The following is a 21,958-nucleotide window of genomic DNA, read 5'->3' on the forward strand; positions in this document are numbered from 1 at the left end:
GAACAGTCGTATTTATAGGCACAAAATAGTATGTCTATTAAGAAGGGATGTTACATCTGAAAGCCAGTCAACTTATTGCTGGGGAGGAGAGATGATGGTGAAAGGGTGTTTCCTTTCAAGCAGTTTAATGTGGTGGTTAAAAATTGGCTCTTTGGTGGAATCAGAACTTACTCATCCCCTTTGTCCCGGGGAATTAATTCTTTGAGGACACAAGGATGAAGACCCTGCTGAGTGTGGGCAGGGCCTGTGCACAGGCTGTGGGCACTCCTGCTCTTTTTCCTCCCACACAGCCGTGCATGTGCCAGCTGTAATCCAGCCCCATTATTATTGTGTTTATTCTCCTCAATTCCCCATCACACACATCTGGGGAGCTGAATGGAAAATAAACACAAATACATCTACTTTGCATGGCACTAATTAGAAGCTGGAGACAACTGTTTCTCTTGATCATTAGATAGTGAGGCATTGCTGCTCTTGGTTTTTCTTTTTTTCTGAGCACTGTTTATTCCATCTTAGTAGCTATCCTTTCATAAACTTTTCTTAATGGTCATTCTGCTTAAACTAATGCAAAGGGACTTATAAGCGACGGCGTGTGCTGTGCCGCTCTGGCGGGCTGGTAGAGGCTGCAGATGTTGACCGGAAGGAAGGCTGCTCATGCGTGGCTCCGCTCGGACCCCTTCCTCCAGCCGCGTTGGGCAACTGCTCCTAACCTCTAATGGCTTCCTCATGTTCTCTCAGGCTGCCTTGTTCCGGCTGCATAGCCGGCTGCCGGGGAGCACAACAGAGCAACAGTCGCTGGCGCAACGTGGTTTGTGGGCAGATGGCACCGTGTGGACGCACGGTGTGGTGGATCTCCTTCCTCTGGCTGCTGAGTGCTGGGCAGCCTGGCTCACACCTTCCTCGGAGCAGGTGAGCAGACCAGGAAGGACATGGGCAGGATGCAGTGCTTGCTACTTCAGCCCTAAAGTATTTGAGCAACAAGTTAAAGCAAGTTATTACTCTTTCTGGACCCTGTTTATTCTAGAGTCGTTGTCTGTGCTAATAACGAGAGTCTCATTCCATCCTGTTCTGGAGATGTCTGATCACTTTCTCCTTGTGTGGCACTACAGCAGATCATAAAATGGCTCAATCTAGCATTCACAGCATGCATTACACGAGCCTGTGCATGGAGAATTTGATCAGTGGTTCCTAGGGTGAATGAAAGATGAGAGAAGTGAGGAAAGACTGGAAACCTATGAAATACTCTTCAGCAGAGCCTCTTGCTGACTTTACATCCAAGTGTGAAGGAATTGCTTCTGGGATCATCACTGTTGCGGAGGTCAGGCAATGGGCTTGTGCACAGCATGTGAAGTTTGAAGCATCCTTCTTTAAGAGGTAGCAGTTGATGAAGGCACTACTAGTATGCTGCACACAGCACTTGGATGTTTTATCATCTTGATTAAGTGAGACATCAAAACAGCTCTAAAACAAAACAAAACTTATTCTGGGCTGACCACAGCTTTGAGGTAGGTCTCTCCAGGCCCCTTGTCCCAAAGAGCTTTCAGACTTAAACCTCAGGTTCTCTTTAAACAGCCTACATCAGAGAAGCCTCTTAATAGAGACAAGTGAGAGAAAACACAGACTAGACACAGGGACCAGTTTATAAACAACTCTCCTGCTGCTTACTTTGTCCCTGCTCTCAGCCTTGGTTTCAGTCGACTGTGTGGCTTATGGGGTTGAAGCAGACTGCAAGTTCACTTGGGTGCCTGGTGACTTTTTTCTCTGTTGCTACTGAGGCTCTACTCTAGCTCTTCCTGCAGCTCTCAGCGTCTCCTGAGCCTCAACTATGGACTCCTACCTCCTTGCTGTTTGCTTCTCCCCTGCCATGAGCACGTGCAGTAGCTCTTAAATAAAGGTGCCACGTCAAAAGCGAAATAAATAAATACTGTTTGTCTCAGTCCGTAACAGAGACTTTCCTCTTCTGGAAGAGTATGTTGTGATAAAAGTGAAATGTGCCATGTAAATATTTAGCTAGTTGTTAACTCATCTGTTAATGCTTTCTGGCTATCTTCTAAAATGGTATGCTGCTCTGTATGTCTTCATTATATGGCAACTTGCAAACGCCTCCTTCATTCTCATTTTTTTTAGATGGAAAAGAATGTTAGAGAATTGTGGCAGGGAGAAAGTTAGTACTTTGCAGTTACTGCATCTCCAGGTTGTGTTATGGTGGGTTTGGAGTCTCTCTGGAGACTGCCTGGTACCTCCACTGGAATTTGGGTTTATTCTGTGGAGTCCCTAATTGCTATTTTCATGGTCTAGGCTGCCCATTTCTGCTAGGTCAGCAGATGTGCTGTTCGTAATGAGGACTAAACGTTCCATGTTTGGTATTTTTTCTGCATGATGTGAATCATTCTGCTCATGTTGGTACTGCTGTATTGGACCACCTTTGTGGAAAGGTCTACTTAATGGAGGTATGTGGATCAGATTAAGAAGAAAAGGAGAAACTGGAAACTGCAGTGCAGCTTGTGCACTATTCCATGCAATGATTTTGGTTGCTTTCATCCTATTCCAGTCCAAAACTACATAAAGATTTCAGAAATTACAGCAGAAGCATGCCCAAATTTACCACTAGTGTAATGAGAAGTTACACAAGCGTCTAGCCAGTTACGTGACAACTAGAGGAACAGCAAGGTACTTCAAAACCTGATACCAAACAATGATCCTGAGGAGGAGGAGGAACATATGGGAGAGAAACAACTGAACAACAGTAACATGAATAGAGACACATTTTCATTAAATGAAACCATCTTAAACAATGACCTTTCTGACAAACCACAGAAGTACCAAACGTGTAGCCTTTTAATAGGAATTTTATGCTGGTTTTTGTGAATATACCCCCTGGAAGCTTAATGCAGCCCAAATGTCCGCTTCTTGGACAGGGCCTGTGGGTATCTGCTCTATAAGGGCTGTTTCAGTAAACAAGCAAAAGTTTGCAGGTTACTCAGGCCATGTCCCAGAGGAAGCCTATGCTCCCTGCTATCCTCTACACTTCAGTGTGAATTTCATTCATTCGCTGTCTTTCCTTTTATGGGATGAAGGTGGGGATGAGAAGAGAGGGAACAAAATTGTTGTTAAATGTCATGTTCTAACAAGTATGCTTAGAGTCTACTGAGAATTCCTTGCCTCTAAACTGGGTTTAAGCTACCTCAAGTTCCTGTTGACGCTGGCTGTTGTAGCACTTGCCATGGTAATACTGTATTAGAAAGTGGTAGGTGTCTTATTTATCATGCCTAGATTTTTTGTTCCTTTTTTAGATATTGAAAATGATCATGTGGGATGATAGAGAAATTAGTAGGTGTCCCTTCCTAAACCTTCTACAGAGGAATAGATTTTTATGAATACTTCAGACTTACATGTATTAGTTTAATGAAACATTTTAAATTCATACTACTTGCTAGCAGCTTTCATTGGGATCTATCAGGTCAAACCACCACCTGATTCTTACATCAGAGGGTTAATAAGTTTAATTTTTCATAACAATATCTGTTAATACCATCTGCAAAACCCAACTTGGGAGCTTTAGTTAAAGATTTATAGCCTTCCTTGGTTGAATGCAATTAAGAGTAGAAATTCTTGCAGTGGACAAATGCTTCACCTCTGACTACTTAAGGTTGTGCTTCCCACCACTCTGTATGTGACTGTTGTATTTTTCTTTTTTCCCCAATAGTTGCCATCATGAATCAATGTTAGTTATTGGAAATAGACTCCAGCTTTTAAAACTTCATTAGAAATAATGAATTTTGCCTAATGACTGTGAGTCTCTAGATGTGACTGTGAGTCTGAATAACTATTGCCACTCTGATAGTGTTTTATCAGAATTAATGTTCCACGTGTACCCAGTAACACTGTGGTTTTAAACTAAATGGAAGTAACTGTTTCAGAAACTATTGCACAAAGGACAGAACCTAATGATTTAAAAGGGGGAAAAAAAAAAGGCAGTCCTTGTAAGAGCAGGGCTTCTCCTGCTTAGTTGCTCTTCAGCAGCTCTGAGTGTCTCTGCTTACATGATGAGCCATGATGAGCAAAGGTCCAAAACCACTGGTTGAACTGACATGACCATGGCGGGAGTGGCACACTGATTGCCCTTCATGCAGTGTGCTTCCCTTTCTCTCTCTGCCCACCTCTGCAGTTTTCCTGCTGTAAGAATAACCCCATTTAGAAGCAGGTCAGGCAAAACCATGTTAGCTGTTTCCTCCAAAACGATGCAACAAAATTTTTGTCCATATATGTCTTGGCTATGCTTTCATTCTATGTAGGCCGCCCACAGCCACGTTGTACCACACTGGCCATCTACGGCTGCAGCTCAAGTGCAGGCAGCCAGGGCTTCATTTGGCCTTTCTGTTGTGAGTTATCATAGCTTGGGTAGACTTCTATACAGTTTTAAAAAGGAGATGTTGATGTCTTCTACCTCTTGAAAGACACACTTTTAAATAAGATGCAGCTGCATTGCATTTTCAGTCCATTCCCTTGCTGCTTTATGAGAAAAGATGACTAACTCATTTACGGCAATACTGAACAGTAATAACTTTAAATTTATGGGACGCCAGTGTCTAGATGCCTGAGGGTGCGTGACAGGCTATAACTTAAAATGTAGCTTTAAAAAGCAGTGTGACTTAACACAATAGGACCGATGGATAAACAGAAACCCCACTGTGTGATAAACAGGACAGCGTCTCACAAACAGTATCAAACCCAAACTCTACAGCCTGACCCAGCGGGGGGCCATTGTCTTCCCTGAAATGTCAGCCAGGAGAACGCGCTGGAGCTAAGGGAAAGCAAAGGCAGACTTTGCATGGGGTAGAACTAGCTGCAGCTGCAGACTGAGCTGTAGGATGTGTTTATCTTGTTAACCAAGGATTAACAGTTCAAAAAGGAAGCAATATACAGTGGCAAGTATCTAACTTCTATAGTTATTTCTTTTCTGCACTTACTCAAAGAAGACTTGTCTTATTAAATTAACTTGTGTACACAAATGCATATACATGCCTGCCCACTCCCTTTTCTCCTTGGTCCTTCTTCTCTATCCAGTTTGGATAGTTACAGAACTATTAAAGCTAGCAAGGAGTCTTTTCTTCTGCTCTTAGAATCAACTTTTGCCCCAAAGTATGGGTTTACAGGAATCTATGGACCTTTTGCTAGTCTCTTTGAACAGAGAAAGCAGTTCCTGAAAGGGTGCAACGTAAGATCCTTTTCCCCTAATTGTTTCACTATCTTTAGACCTCTTCCCTGCTTAATGAAGCCAAGTAGATCTATAAAGTTTAGTTAGGAGACTGTACATGAGTTTTGAATTGTTCTTTCACTGCCCATGAGGAAGACAGCCATATTTCTTAGTTCCTTCTCAGTCTGGCAAATATAAAAATGAGGGGAGTCAAAAGAAAAAAAAGTGACTTTCTAATCTTTCTAGTGTTGAAGGCACTGAGCACCTTCACTAAGCAATGTTAAGTCACATAAAATAGTTGTAATGATATATTTTATAATCTTTTAAAAAATAAGGGAAAATTAAGGAATATTTGTTTATTTTTCTAATGTATATTATAGATCTTGGCAAAGATATTGGAAAGTCATTGGAGCCAGAGTTGTATATTTGATAATTACTGCTTGTCATGGGTTTTTGAGCCAGAAAGGATTTTACTGAAGGTCTAGTCTGATATCTTGTATAAGACTTGGAAATGAGAATCAGTAATTCCTATGGTGAAGCAAAGTATCCTACCAAGTATTGCGAAAGATTATCTTGTGCAACTTTTATTTTTAATAAGACTCCAATGTCTATTTTTTTTTAGTTTATATTCTGACTGTGTCCAAAGGAGAAAAAATCAGGCAGTCTCTTGAGTCTTGCACATAAATAACTTCCGAAATGGTGCCTTTCACAATTCTCTACATCATGGTATCTCAACTAATGCTACCAAAAATACAGTGTCTACAAAAATGCCACAGCCAGAAATCTGCACCCTATAGTGAATAGTGAAATTCAGTTTAGATAGCTGCAATCTGAAGTAAGCATTAAAAAAAAAAAAAAAAAACAGATAAAAAGAACATCTGAGAGGGGCATAACTTAATTTTACAGAAATTTATGCTATTCTGTGAATGACCATAAATCAGATTTATTGTTATTGAAGTAAGCTTCTCAATGTTATGAAAATTGTTTTTTAAACGTTGCTAAGGCAAAGTCTAGTTCTTTGTATGATTCTTCTGCTAAATCTGGTGTTCTGCAAAACTATAGGCCATATGGCTGCATGTACACTTTTCCTTTTTTAAAATATAAATAAACACACATAAGCAGAAAAACGTAGAATGATACAAATTACAAATACCAAAGGGAGGTTGGAGGGCATGTACCTAAATGTGGTAAACATGCAAAGAAATGAAATACTGTTAGCTGTAGTGAGCTAGGTTTCTCGCATTCTATATTCTATATTTCTATATATGGATGGCACAGAATTAATGCAAGTCCACTATGACTTTAAATGAGGCTTACAGGAAAACAAGGGAATAGTATGGGGATGTTTGTAGTATGAGCTTTCATTGTAAGCAGAGCTCAACACAAAAACAGCAATAGGACATAGTATTGTGCATGGGACTCGAACAAAAAGAGCAAAACTTCATTTATGTGGCTGATTACTGCCTCTTGAGAGATACTCCTCATATGATCGTGTCTTGGTTTTGGCTGTTCTAAACAACCAAACAAACCAACAACATCCTCAAGGGTCCAGTATCTTAGAGTGTGATTGAAGTCAATGAGAATTCACCTTGCACTTCATATCTATTACTCCCCACCCCTAATACTTTGGCCACCTGGGCTTTTGTTTAACACCTCAGGTTACATACCATCGATAGCTGTGAATTCAACACTTCATAAAAGGAGAAAAAAAATAGGGGGTCTGGAAACACTGGAGCTGTGTGCCTGTCATTGCAACTTATGATCTCTTTGAATTTCAAGTCCACCAGACAGACTGAAGTGATGGTGACACCTGTAGTGCACTGAGGGAGATTTATGAATAAATGGATTTTAAATCTTTTGAAAGAAGAAAAATAAGCATTTGTTTGGTGGAATTGAGTTTTTTTATTTGTTTGTTTTTTTTGTTTGTTTAGCAGAAAGGCATACTAGAAGAATGACACAGGAATGAAAACAAGTTGTGGGTTAAGAGGATGAAAAGGAGTCCATCCCTTTCAGAGAAGTCCGTAGCGGGTATGTAGGCTGCAGTACATTAAGGCAATACTTCAACATAGGATCTGATCTAAGATGACTAAGGCTATCTAAGTGTCTCAGGTGGACCATGGGTTTAGTCTTACTTCCCTCAATAAGTAATGTAAGCCTATGTGTTTAATATAGGCCTTGGAGCAAAATATTCCTTGTTTCTATTACATACAAGGTCCCCTTGACAAAGGGGATTAAATTGCATCACCTCAAAGGCCAGGAAGAAACTAACTTGTATGTAATGTGGATAATTAGGGAATTTAAACCCGGATTGGTGCTTATGGATGCAACTAAACATAACACAGATAGGTAGATGGTGAATGTTTATATTGTTGAAAGTGAAGTAAAGTTAGTTCTGGTTTCCTGAGAATAAGAGGAAGATAGTGAGGCCGAAGAGCACAGTAACTAAGTGAAAGATGTCCTGAGACAATTTCTGACCAACCGGCAGGACAGATTTTGAAAATGTGGTTGGTGTGTCAAAATGAAGTTCCCATATCTGGTGGTTCTGAAAAGTTTTCTGTACATATAGCCATTCTCCAAGGAATTAAAAATATTCAGCATGGAAGTTTTATGATACCTTACAAGCTTCACAGAGAACTGAAAGGGCTTGGAAGTCTGAATAACCAGCATCACGTAGCAGACATGAAAGGTAGAGGTCAGTAATGAAAGTCATCATCCATCTGCTGCAATAATATTAACAAAACCACTATAAGTTCATAGCACAGTATAGTCAGCTGTCTTCCTGTTACAGGAAAACTCAACACAGTGATCCAGCTTCTCTGTTCCATTTAGAAACATTGGAAAAATACTTGACAGTATTAAAGCTCTTTCAAGGTTCTATAAAGAATTTATGGTGTGGTTACATTAGCAAATGTGGTGAGTTAAATGATAGGCATATAGCAGGTATTGAAAGGCAGCTTAATTTCTATGTGTTTTCTTAACAAATATCAATAGTTGTGAAGAATAGGAATCAGCTTAGTGACAAAGCTTGTGTTATGTGAAGATCCCTCTCCAGATTAGGCTGCAAGTAGGAAAGGAAAGAAGTAAGTTTAACACTTATTGTTCCCAGAAGGAGCATATGATCAACTGAGTGCTAGGCCTAAGGGAAATGCGATCTGGGAAGGTATGACCTCTATGTGATGGGGCATGTATGTAAATGGTTAGGATTGAAGGAAGTAGCTCTCCAGGGAAAAGCTGGATCTGGAAAGTCACTTTCCATTAATGAAGAAAAAAAGAAGGGAGGGTTGATCCTGAAGGGCCTGACAGAAAAAAAACAAGGTGGGTGAGATCAGTATAGGAAATAGCTCTCAGGCTGAAATAGGATATCACTGAGTGGTAGAACATACCATTAGGACTCTTAAGGACAGGATACTACAAGTTCTTTTGTATACAGTATAAAGTGATTATGCCAGTTCCTGCCACTGAAGAAAGTATTGGCAAATGGCTTACAGAGTATATTCAAAATTATATATAGTGCTCTAATTTCTGAGTTTCCAAGGTCTTCCATGTTCATTCTATCAATGTAATAAGCTTCAATAGACTCTTACACCAGTGAGCAGAGTAAGCATTTGAACCTATGCAAACTGTTAGAGCTATGAGAGCTTAAAAATCATTTTCTTCTTTTCACTTAAAGCTATCGGCTTCCACAAACAGCGTGGGCTTAGAAAAAGAATCAAAGTCAAATCAGAGAAGATGCTCAGCTAGCATCTGAGGTCAGTCTTTAATGTCCCTGTTGAGTGGCATGGACGCTGGTCTCTGGCATTCCCAGGCCCAACATGTAGGCCTGTGAGCAGCCTTTGAAGCTAAGGCTTTGAAGCAAGAAAAAGACTTGTTTTCTATTATGCAATAGGGAGTCTTAGGCACAGATGTGTTCCATAGATGAGTGTAAGGAGTAAGTAAACTCTAAAGTTTACGTACCTCGGAAAATTCCTGTTTTCTGCCTGGCTTAGAAGGGTCTGCCTATGACAGCACTGAGTTAATGAGGTGAATCTGTTTCCCCAGACTCTGAAATACCACAGGCTTGGTCACTGAAGGGCTCTAATCACAGCTGGTGGTTCTACATAAACTATGTAATTCATTCGATCTCAATAATTCAACATCATCAAGGAAAACTACCTTGAACTTGTTACCTCTGTTCCAGTACTTCATCTATAAGCCCACCATCACTCTCATCTATCTCTCCAAATGTATGGAATCATAGGAAATGGCTGTAAAAGACCTCAGGAAATCAGCTGGTATAGGATTTTGTCAAGTATGAGCTATACCTGTGTCACTTCATACCCTTGATTAGTCTCTTCTTAAAGACAGCTTGATGACAGCTTTGGGCTCCCTAGGCACGAGGTCTGCGCAAGTCAGAAAGTATTTGCAATGTCTGAATACTGACTTGATTCAGTTTGTTTTCAAACTTGTTAAATCCATAGTGGGCATTTAAATTTTTTCCTAGTTTTATTAAAAATGTGTATTAAATACAAATATGTGCTTGAAGTCTTTCTTTCTCTGGACTAAACACTCAGGTATCTTCAATCTTTCCTTTCAGCCCATGTTTGTTAGAGTTTGATCAATGTGTACTGCTTTCATTCAGACTTTGCTTCTACTTTGTTCATAAAGCCTGTAACTGCCATAAAAGAAATTAAATATACTTGATGTGATTTTTTCTTGACAAAGACATGTTAGCAATTATTTGTCAGCTGTCCCACTTCCTTCTAGACACATGATGCCTCAAAATTATTCTAGTTCTCCAGCTGAGGCTTAGCTAATGCTGATGATTTTATCTTGCAGTGTTGGGCTGGGATGTATAAACAAGAGCGTATTTCATAGAATCATAGAATCCTTAAGGTTGGAAGAGGCCTTTAGAGATCATTTAGTCCAACCCCCCTGCACACGCAGGGTCACCTAGAGCACGTGGCACAGGGACAAGGTCCAAGCAGACCTTGAAGATCTCCAGAGAAGGAGACTCCACAACCTCTCTGGGCAGCCTGTTCCAGTGCTCTGTCACCCTCACTGTTAAGAAATTGTTGCTTTGAGAAGGTATCGCCAAAGATTTTTTGCAAGCGACAAAAACAAATCTTAAGTTTAGGGTAACTCTGTTGAGACTTGGAAAAACAGAACATCCCTGTATTTGACATTTTCACAACAGTAAAATAACTTTGACTCTAGTTTGATCTGCTATAGTTTCTAAATCTCTTTTAAAAGAGATGCTACTTAAGCAATTGTTTTCTATTCCTGTTGCTGATGCTTTTTAGCTATAAGAGCTCTTAATTACTGAACTGCAGCCTGTTTCTTCTGATCACACCTCCCATTTGTCAAGATGTAAATATAAATACCACAGGGCTCAAGTCAGACCCACGTGGTATCCTCCTGTATTTCAATGATTGCTACTCAGAATGCTTAAGGTTCTTAGCCATTTATACTATTTCTTTAGGCTTCTATGTATTGCTTACATGAAACTGTCACATGAATAAGGACAAAAAACTTACTATAGTCAAATTATATTATTCTTCCTTCAGAACAGTGTGACATGAATGAATCAAGTGATCATTACTTAGAATTATGAAACTTGAGTAACTAGCTGAATCTAGTATAATTTACTTAAATTCAAGCTTTTTTTAAAAAAATCTAGTTTAACCAGTGAAATTATAGGAATTTAAAAAAAAAAAGTAATATGCAATCAGCTTAACAATGGAAAAGGAAGCACATGTATGCATTCTAATATATATATTTTTCAGGGGAAGTAGACTTGTTTTAATTGTGGGCTCCTAAAGACTAACTTCCAAGACTTCAAGTATCTGAGAAGAAAACTGACAGTAACCACTCCGGGCGTGTAAGTAGAAACGTAAGTTGAACGTTAATCCTACCATATACTGCCTTACATGACCTTGAGTATCATAACACAAGAAATCTGTACTGGTTTAGTTTACAGAAAAGCCAAAGAAGTCAACTGTGTATTGACTGGAATAAAACTTTGGTAAAAGAATAACTTTTAGCCTGAATTCAGAAAGCTTTGAATTAAGGGGTTTAGAAAAAACACCAGGCCACAAAAAAAGAAAGCAGTCCTTAAAAATAGCTTTGGAAGGAATTTTCCGTAGCAAATCAAAGTACATTAAGGAAAGAATAACTTTAGGGTTTTCAGATCACCAAAAAACCCAGACAAAACAAACACTGTTAAAATGGGAGGAGAAAAAAAAGAGACAGTGAGTGGAAGGGGCTTGCAGTCATATTTACAAAAGACTGTTTAATTGTGTAGGAAAATACATTGTCCTCATTCTGAGACTGAGGTTTCTAATCAGTAGTGTAACATATGATTTATCTTGACTCCATTGCAACACAATCAGTCCAGGTTCTTTGTATCTAACTGTCCTTGCTATCACCAGACAGAAAAATAATCAAGTCTTCTTGAGACAAAATATTTCACAAAGATATATGGAAGATGCAAAAGGCCCTTTGTGTGACTTTTTCTGCTTCTGGCCTGAAATGACCCCACTTTTTCTTTTAAATACTTGCTTATTCTGTAAGGATAGAGGAAACCCACTCATGAGGGAATAACAGGAGACAGCAGAACTGAGTAACTGTTACGTTTGGAACTTGGGAGATGCCTGTAGGATGCTAGCCTGTTGAGTATGGTGGTTTTTGACCTAAATATCTTTGAGAGATAATGGAAGGGGAAACCCTCAAGTTCTACTTTTTTTTCCTTGCAAATGCACTTACTTTAATAGTTGATTCCATGCTTATAGCTTAAGTGCACTTTATATATAAAAAGTTGTTTAATGTCACTTAAAACAAAAATTCAATTGGCTTGGCAAAGACTAACTAGTTGGCATAGCTGCGGAAATAACAGCCACAGTAATTAAGTTGCTGGAAGAGATAGCAGCTGCAATAGTAGATGGAGCAGCCTATGGTATACCAGCTGGAGAAGTATGTCCATGGGTGCTTTTCTGGGGGCCTGAACTATGTCAGTCCTCCCTAGCAATGTTTGGGCTGTGTTAACAGCGCCCGCTCTACAGTACATGCTGCCACAAGAAATAAGGTTTCCCAGATAGAATCAGTGAAAGGCTTCACCCAGTGGAAGCGGTTGAAGAAATAGCCACAGCAAAGACATAGGAAAGTTAGACATGAAAATGTTGTAACTGAACTTCTGGGAACAGCGCTAACAAATTCATTGCTGCAATTCTTTCCCTCCCTTGTTACTTTCCCTAAGATTTAATCTAGACCTGCTTCCCTCATCTCCTTTCCTGACATCTCTCCCCAGTCCCAGCTTCATTTTGGTCTCTGAATGAATCCTTCAAACCCATGGAATTTACCCCTCTGTGAATAACTTTCCTTCCCCTTCTCAAAGCCCTTGAGCTAGTGTGAATTTTACTGCTATTGCACTGTTAACCCTATTCCCTCCCTGGTTGATATCTACTCTGTTTAGAATGAGCTTTCTTGTGGGGCAAGAAAATTTGATACCTAGAAAGATCGTTAGTTCTTAGACAAGCCGACAACAGCCATAATGGAAAAAAATCTTTCTCATATCCCTGGTTTACAGGATTTTTTTGATCACAGCTCTTCCATTCATCCTGTGTCAGTTTTCAGAAGGTGCCTATTTTGTATATTGTTAGGGGAGGATAGTTAGCTGAATTAGTGTTTTCAATAGAGAGCAGGATTGTCTGCTTTTTTTATCGCCATTTTTAAGTCCATGTTGTGCCCAGGTTGGCTTAAGGAGGTTCAGCTGCCAATAGACACTGTTACTGTGCTGATTCATGCTAACCGAAAAAGTTTTTCACTGTATTAATGTAAAATTATATTAAAAATGTGAAGCCATTTGCAATATTTGTCAGCAGCTGGCTTTCTTGTGACAGCTCTCCTCCAAAAGGCAGCTCATTTGATTGGAGGTCATTGCACATGAACCATTCATGTGAAATTGTCAGTTCAGTCTAGTGGATCTTGATCAAAGACATGTACTGGGGGACAAACTGAGTTTTCTTCAGGACTACTACTTAGCTAGGACCCCTTGTTACATTTTGGTGGGTCCCTCTAGCACCTTAGGATCAGTGTGTTTTCAGAAGTTATCAAGCAGTAAGATGCTGAACCTCAAAATACAGCCACTGTGTCCGGAGATTACTAATAGAAAGGCAGCCACTGTTCTCAAAGCAGGGCAGACTCTAAGGGATTACATATTTCTTAAAAAGCTCTCTAATTAATTTATTGGTTCTGTTTCCAAATGTTTCATTAGAGGGTTTTATGCTTTTTCCAGTAATTGAATTATCAATATGTCCACATGCACTGGCATGCTGTATGGGTAACAGCAATATGATTTTTATATTCAGCTTGTCAGTGTTTTCTACCAAACTGCTGCTATTGGCATTAAAGAGGGGATCCTTCCCATATATATTTGCCTGTTTTTTAAGGAAGGTAGTCAAGAAAAACTCAAATATTTTTAGGATGATCTCTGTATAACTGAAAAAAGAACAAAACCAAGAGTCCTGTATTCTTCCCATCTTCCCCTCTAGTTCTACCGTTAACACAAGCTAAAATGCTGTCTTCCTGAAAACTCAAATGCAACTAGGAGAGTGCAAAGCCTTTTTTCCATCTTGCTCCAAGTACGCTGGTGTGCATAAGGTTTGGAAAATGAAAAGCAATCATGATTGCATATGAAGTTGATGACCTTGTACCTGATCAGAGAACCTTGCTTGTCAATTCCAGGGAGTTATCTGACTGAAACCGTGAATACCTGCTCAAAGCTAAACATTTTCACAATGGAAAAGTGCAGATACACATGTATAAGGAAGTAGGCTGACATTTAAGTGTCTTGTAAATGAGGTATTTAACAAGTTAGCCAAGATTGTATTTAAAGTGCTCCTGTATTTTAAGTCCTGTTTTTACCAGGTTAGAAGGAAGTGGATGAGATTGTAAAGGAGATACACAATCCAGAAGCGAAGTTTTCAAAACATATCTGCCAACTTTGTTAATCTTATAAATATAGTCTGAGGGTGGGAAGGGACCATTATCATGAACAACATCCCTTCTGGGACTTCAGTTGAATGCCAGAACAAATTCTGGGATCACTATAGTTGCAGCAACAGCTGATACTCTAGTATTGAAGGCTGCAAGGAACAATTAAAAGGATAAAAGAGCATTTGCCTCTGATTTAATTCCAGCTACTTGAGGGGCAGGAGGAGGGAAGAAATGTGAAGTCCCTGAAAACATTTAAGGATGAAGCTATACCATCTGAACAATGGATTAGCTATGAAAAGCTATCCTTTCTTCTGGAGAACAGCTTTTATTTCTAAGCTGTGGGATACTTCAGTTTCTGGCCTGTTACTACCGGAATCTTAAAGATGATTCTGCCTTAAATCTTTCTGTTTCTAGTTATATTTTGACATGCTAGCTTATTAAGTATGACCCTCAATTAAATGTTCCTGGGGTGGAGGGAGAATCATACCGTGGTTCTGGTATGATGTTGCAACAAGCATTATAACTCCAGACAAATAACTCTTGTAATTATTTTGTTTGTCACCACACATGGATTTGTTCCATGGCATTTCATTTTGGATGTAGCAGCTTCCATGCCTGCATGAGAGCTTTCTCCTGAAAATACCTCCTGAGTGACTTTTCTCTTTCCAAGGATGTTATGTAAGTGGTTTTTGACACTGTCAAATTTGACAGTGAATTGCAAGCAATTTGAAGATTGCTTGATGCCCTTGTGTTTCTCCTTAGTGTTCCATACAGTTATAAACAATTAGCTACAGAACAACATAAAAACACTGGCCTTACAAGTCCAGTTTCTCTCTGTGCTAGATTACAAATGAGTTATACCTTGATGTTTGTTCTTAGAGGGGTGTGAGCTTCTTCAGCTGTTTGGCATTGTGCAGATTGATATGCTCTAGGATAAGTCACAGAAAGCTTTATGACACTACAGTAACCAAGGTAAAATCAACTTGCTGTATTACCAAACAATTTAGGAAGAAGGAGGAAGAAAACAGAAAAACAGGAAAGCAAGTTATGAGAGGTATCATCTGCAAAATAAGATGCATATGCATCTACCAGAGATATATAAATGTATCTTTATTTTAGAGGTAAGAAAATAGAAGTGATCTCCCAAGACTCTTGTAAAAAGTTAATGAATCTTAGGAATTACAAGTATAAAACTTGCAAGGACTAGCATTTGTATTAAGTTATAACAGCTCAAATTTTATATATTATGTCTTTGTTACTTGTGCTGCATTATTCTTTATTTACATGCTGACTATCTGCCTAAAGTTACTACAAAAATGCCTTTTTGGTGGTTGTTGTTTTTCCCTCTTTAATGTATTAATTCTGAATGCCTTGTTCTACTGAGGCATGCTTCCCAACTTTTTCTTGGTTCCCAACAATCTGATTCAGTTGGAACCAGCACTAAAACTATCAAAGCATTTTTATTTAAAGAATTTGCCAAAGAAAACTGAACCCAGCTGTCCCCATGATGCTTGTATTTCTTTCCATATCTTTTGTAATTATATTTTGTAAATAGCAAAAGTATGCACAGCTAGCTAAATACAAAAGTGATGTTACTGAAGTAATAGTAGGAGACAAAATGCATTACAATTGTATACATGAAATAATTAAAACTTTAATGAACTAGCAACCCCTGCATAGTAGCAACTGGGCAAACACTGAGGTAAGTTATCTGTAAGAGTGTAAGACTTTTCCACAAGTCATATGCTGGCCTGCTGCAAGCAACTGCTCCTCTATCTTAAAGCAGAAAGGGGAGAGGGAGAAAAAGCAAACCCTCTGTATATAAGCCTTGTTCTTAAGCAGTAAGCTTAAGAAGTCTTTAAAGGTTCTAGTTGGGTTAATCGTGATGTGTTTTACACATCTAAAATAGTGAATATGCTCATGTACATACCATATATAATGTGCAGTGAACACGTGAAGCTCATCCAGTTTCACATTTCCTTACAAATTCTGTGTTCCCTCAGAAAGAAGGGCAGGTTTATGGAGTTTTCAGGCAAGTCTATCCATGGTTGTTTTATTCATTTGTTTAAAGATTTCACAATGAACGTAAGTAGCATTTTCCCTTTTTCTATGTATTTCATCCTATCATTTCAACTGTGTTTTCTTTCAGTACATGGGATTAATTCTAATTTAAAACATCAAGTAAAATGTGTGTCTTCATGTTCAGACTCCATCCAAACTGGATTCCATTACAGCCCATTTTCTCAGGACTATGGCAAAGAGGCGACTGATCTTTGAAATTCTTGCAGGGCCTTATTTGGTTTGCCTATTCTTAATTGTATGATCTCAACCTTATTTTGTGTAGGTATCAAAGCTACTTTCTTCCTACTTACGGAACAACATCTACTGCTCTCAGCCCAGCTGAGGTAGATCAGCTCCCCTGAATAATATTACAGAAACTGTTCACATTATTCTGGATTGAAGAGACTCAGATCAGTCATTTAGGTTTTCTCTGGGTGAATATGACTTTTGCATGTGAATGTTTTGTCCAAGTTGTGCACACAAACCAGTTCTTCAGGCACTTTTAAAGCAGGACTGCCACCCATCAATTTAGTTAAGCTACACTGAGTGCTCTACCTCTTAGCAATGAGGCTGGTTGTTCTGTGCAAATGCTCCTGGGATGGTTCTCCCTCCCCTCAATTTCACCTGCTTTTTGTGCATGTGCCAAGAAAACAATCCTTGAAAACAGAGGAAAGAAAATGACTTTGGCATTGGTTTCTGTTGCTTAGCAGGGAGGAGTTGAAGGAAGAAGTCCATTAGGCATGGGGATTTAACTGTACAGGATAGACACTACATACTGAGGTATTTAGTGCAAAAATAATTTAATGCTTGGCAGTGACTTTTTGAAAGTAAACCAATGTAAATCTTAATATAGAGGCTGAATCTCTTGATAGAAGTGCTTTTGGAGAGTGCACACAAAGACACACTACTCTGGAAATGGGCTGACAAACTGTTTTCCCTTCATTTGTTCAATTGAGTTTGTCTTGAGGAATATAAAGCTATTCGGCTGTCCCATGCTCTCCGACAGCTGTTTGCAATTTTTAGGTCAGCAATGAGTTGTTCTGCCAGTGTAGCTGTTGCATGGCATGACTTTTTCATGCTCCCAAGTTGCTGCCTGCTATGCAGCAAACCCTGGTGTATGTGCAGCTATGGTAATAAACAGTGTATTCACTGGGTCACATGGTCATTTTGGAGATGACTTAGCAATAGCTAAAGATTTTGCACTCATAGGCACTTCTGAAATCAATTATCTTCATTATGGAAGACTACAGGAGATTCCATACACTCATAATATGTACCAAATATAAAAGGGAGGTTTATGTTGAAACTTAAAGTGCTTTGCTCTTGACATTCATACATCTAGTGTGATAAAATGTCTTTCATATTTGGTCTGTTCAAGAAATTTAGTTGGATATCTGAAACCTCAGCTTCCTTGCAACTGCAGATATGACAAAAAGGAACAGTTCTGTAACATAACTGTCTGCTGTTAACAGCAGTTGTCAGCTTTATGCTCAATAAAGCTGAATCTATCCCCCCGGTGGCCATTTTATGAACCAGGAAAGACAAATACCAACAGCACCTGAAGCTAATTTATAATGCCTTATGGCAAATGGCTGACTAATTAACTCACCAAAAAATGCTGGTGTGGGTGAGGGTGATCAGGCAGTTTTAAGTATTCTATAAATATGACAACACCTATTACACCAAAAATGGAGAGACTGGTTTCTCTGACTTGTCCAACACTAGCACCTTTTGTTTTTGCTTTTCTTAAATGAGATACAAGTAACCACATTTCATTTTAGAATGCTGATAGATGAAGTTTATAAACGGAAATAACTTAATCATACCTACTTTTAGGACTTAAAAACAAACATGTTAGTTTCAAATTATGCGGTGCTATTCCTGTTCTGTGAAGCTAAATGTAATCTTACAAGGTGTAAATGAAGCGCTCTTTCAAGTCTGATCTGATCTTTACTATTCTCACTAGCCCAATATTTTAAGTGTTTTTTTTTTAATGTTGTTTTAATAAAGAAATGTTTAGGCCATTGTAAAGCGGAAATTTGGAAATTAATTTTAAAATTAATTTTAAATTAATTTTTGATTATGAAGAATCAAAGCAAGGGAAAGTGTCTGACATCTAAATCATTTATTAAAACACATTGGCTACAATACAAGAAAGCCTTAGACTAGGCTAGGCTAGAAATATGTTTAAGCATGCTTAGCTATGCATCTGGAAGCTTTGGGGCTGGATCTAATTAACAGAATAATTGGATTTTGCTATTAGTCCTAAAACTGAATCTACAGGCCCCTTTGTTTCTTCTCTATGCAATGTACATTTTTGAGTTGTTAGAATTCTTGTTTACATAAATTTAGATACTATTTTTTTTGTCAAATTTGTAAATGAAATTGTCTGGGCTGTCAATCTAGACTTAAAACTGTGTGTCTGTTTTTATTCTCAATTACTCTTCTAACCATAAATGTGATTCTCTGTCTTTTCAGTGGCAGCAGTGTCTAACTTCCTGCATCTGTCATTCATGTATTGAATGACATCCTGCAGCAGTGTACACATATACCCCCACCACACGCTTACACCTATATAGTATCTCTGTTAAATTTTTTAAAAGCCATATGATACCTAGAGTGCAACTCTGCAGATATTAACCACATAAAGGCAAGACTGTGCACACTGAATAAGAACACTTATAGATAAAGGGAAAAGTAGATAAAGGGAATTTTCTATACAATTAGCCCCATTTTTATTCTGCTTAAGATGTCTGCCTAGGGATAGGAGATTTCAGCTGTTGTCAACAGGATACTGGTTTAGAACACAGCTGATCTGAAAAAAATCACACTTTGATGATGATCACTGTCATGTTCAAACTAAGTACTTGGACATCTATTTTTTTATTCCCTTCCATTGACATATATCTATTTCTAATACTATCTATACACCTATTAATACATCTCTATATATCTATTAAGGTTTCTGGAAGAATATTAAGAAAAAAATTAAAGTTGTTTGGTTAGATGTATTAATAAAACAATATTCTCTGCTTCTTAGTATCAGAAGCATAGCAGTCTTTAATCACAATGTTCCCTTGTTTTTCTTTCCCTGACACTTGCTTCAGCTGCCTTTAGCCTTGCTGTAAACAAATACCTTGACAGGGCATGTTGTTCTGCCAACTACAGCATTCTCTACTTCACATACATGGTGTTTGCTCTAATAAAATAAGCTGATGTGGACTTGATTCCCAGTTAAAATTAATCAATGTTGTAGAAAAAGTTCAATGTTTGGACATTATAGCCTCACTGAAGAGGACAGTTTTGGTTTGATCCTAGGAACCTCCTAAAAGTTAACTTTCCCACTGTTGAAACTGGATTGTGTGCTGTTTTGTTTAGAGTGTAATATCCTGTCTGGGTAAATTGTAAAGATATATCAGCTTTTGCTTTTTAGACAAAAAGTACTATTTTGAGTTTTTTTTTTTTCTCCCCCATTTCTGGTGTTCCCTCTGAATTAGCTTGAAAATCTTATTTATAACAATTTTTAAAAGGATTTTCTATTTCAAAAGTGACAGTAAGCCTGGATTTCCACATTCCTGTACTAGGGTGATGGAACAAATTCAAATGCAGGGCTCAGGGGCAGTGGTGGGAGCATGAAGCCTGTTTGGTTATCAGTGCAGCTAAGGGCTCCTTTCAAGTGACTGTTCCTGTAAATACTAGCAGGAAGGTATTTCAGCAGGTATTTACAAGCCTTGTGGGCAATCCAAGGTCTCCAAAACCTGCATTTGGGGGTTTGTGCCTGAGCAAAGCCCAGCTCCATCTGTCAGGCTTCATGATCGGCTCCATGGCTCAAGGTTGAGCCCTAGTGCTGTCAGCTTACCTCTCCTTTCACAAGTGCCTCTATGGTAGTGCAGAAACCAGAGGGCAAAGCACACGTGTTGATAAAGGCTGATCATCAAAACAACATTGTAGCATGAGGCCCGTGAAGAAGCTAATTGCTCTTGTTAGCAAAGTTGTGGGTGAGGAAAACTCTCTTCTTCTCTCTTCTCCCTGCTTTTTAGTTGATGACAACAGACGCACCAAGTGGTCACCCCTTCGAGCAGCCAGGGTTCACCACCAGGCCGCCACACTGGCTTTTAAAGGCATGAAAGGGCTTTTCTTTCCCTCACGATGCTTGCGCCAGCAGCACCCACGGCGCTTTGAACGCCCCAAACGCCCGGACAACGTCCCGCGCGCGCGCCCGCCCCGCCCTGCCCTCCAACCGCCGCTAACGGCCGCTGCCCCGCGGGGCGCGCGCGCCCTCTGTAGCCGCCCCGGCCCGGCCGCCCCCGCTGCCCCGCACCCCGGCGGGCGCCTCGCGGCTCCTGGCTCCTCCCCTCTTCCTCGGGAGCCGGCGGAGCCCCGCGAGCAGCCCCTCTGCCTGCCCCCTGCGCGACCCCCGCCCGCCGCGGCCATGGGAGCCCCCGGGGAGCCTCCGTGCCGCTAGCGGCCGGCGGCCGCAGGCCGGTGGACCATGCTGGGCATGTACGTGCCGGACAGGTTCGCCCTGAAGTCGTCAAAAGTGCAGGACGGGATGGGGCTCTACACGGCCCGCAGAGTTAAAAAGGTGGGTGGCCGCCTCCCTCTCCCCTTGCACGCACCCCCCCACCCCCCCGCCGTGCCGCGCGCCGGCCGTTGGGCGAGCGGTTTAACGGCCGCCCGGCCCGGCCCGCCGCGGCTGCCACGTATCACCGGCGAGCGGGGCGGCTCCTCCGCCTCCGCGCTCGGGCTTCACCTCGGCCGCCGCTGCCTCCGCTTCCGTCCGGGCCCCCTCTCCTCGGGGCAGGCAGCCCCCCGCCCCGTCACCCTGCCTGCAGCCAGCGGGGCCTCCCGGCCCGGAGAGGGGGCGCGGGGGCCGGGGGGAGGCAGCTGCCGCTGGGCCCAGCGCCCCGTGGGGAGGGTGGAGGCTGTGCCTCTGGGTGTCCCCCTTTTCTTTAACTTTTTATTTAGTTTTATCCGCGTTTATGGCTTTGTTTTGAGCGGGGAAAGCTTCTCCGGCAGGACTGATCCCCTGGAGCACAAGGCAGCTCTGCGGGCCGTGCCCCGGGCTCCCCCGCAGGCTCCTGTCACTTTGCCGCCCCTCCAGCGTGGCAGGGGCAGGGCGGGCGGCTTCCCTCCTCTTTGTGGGGTAGTGAAGCCCGGCCTGTGAACGAGGCGGTGCTGCTATTATCTTTTAAATCGCTGTTGTCCCAAGAAAGTCATGTCCCCTTATGCTTCCTTATTGAATTGAACATCTCTTGCTTATCTGAAAGAACAGTAGTTTATAGTTTTTCAGGCAGATTGTTTGAACAGCGAACTCAAACAGCTAAAGGCATACCTTAAATTCTTCTGCATTAGTGTAAAACTCTAGTTGTTTTATATTTTTTATTTTCGCTTTATGTCTTTGTCCTGCTTTTGACTCTGATTAGTTTCCTAAGGCTGCCTTGTAATGGCGAGGTGGTTTCACCCACCTTGGCATTGGGGCATCTCACATTTGAGGAGTCCAGGAGTTAAAGGGGAAAGAGGAAATCCAAACTTATTATTGGCTAGCTTAAATTTCCTCCAGTGAAGTTCAGAACTTTTATTGGAAAACTTTGTGAATTGACATATCAGAGATGATTTTGGACTACTAGCATGCATTAATTCCTGGACTCACCAAAATAGAGTGAAGCTCACTAGAATGATCACCTGCATGGTAATATCAGTTTTGAGTGTCCATATAGAATTCAGGGT

General features: G+C 40.5%; 1 protein-coding gene across 1 annotated transcript in view; it reads left to right on the forward strand.

Annotated features, from left to right (window-relative positions):
- The first annotated feature begins 20,668 nt into the window (after positions 1 to 20,668).
- Positions 20,669 to 21,958, forward strand: part of PRDM5 (PR/SET domain 5) — a 63,907-nt gene continuing 62,617 nt past the window's right edge. Inside the window, exon 1 of the mRNA XM_088527693.1 lies at positions 20,669 to 20,813. Within this exon, the coding sequence (XP_088383819.1) occupies positions 20,721 to 20,813 (93 nt within the window). The 5' untranslated portion in view covers positions 20,669 to 20,720. The remainder of the gene's footprint in view (positions 20,814 to 21,958) is intronic.

Source organism: Tinamus guttatus, unplaced genomic scaffold (genome assembly GCF_059628265.1).
Source record: "Tinamus guttatus ecotype Peru unplaced genomic scaffold, ASM5962826v1 Tinamus_guttatus_pri_ptg000288l, whole genome shotgun sequence".
Classification (NCBI taxonomy): Eukaryota; Metazoa; Chordata; class Aves; order Tinamiformes; family Tinamidae; genus Tinamus; species Tinamus guttatus.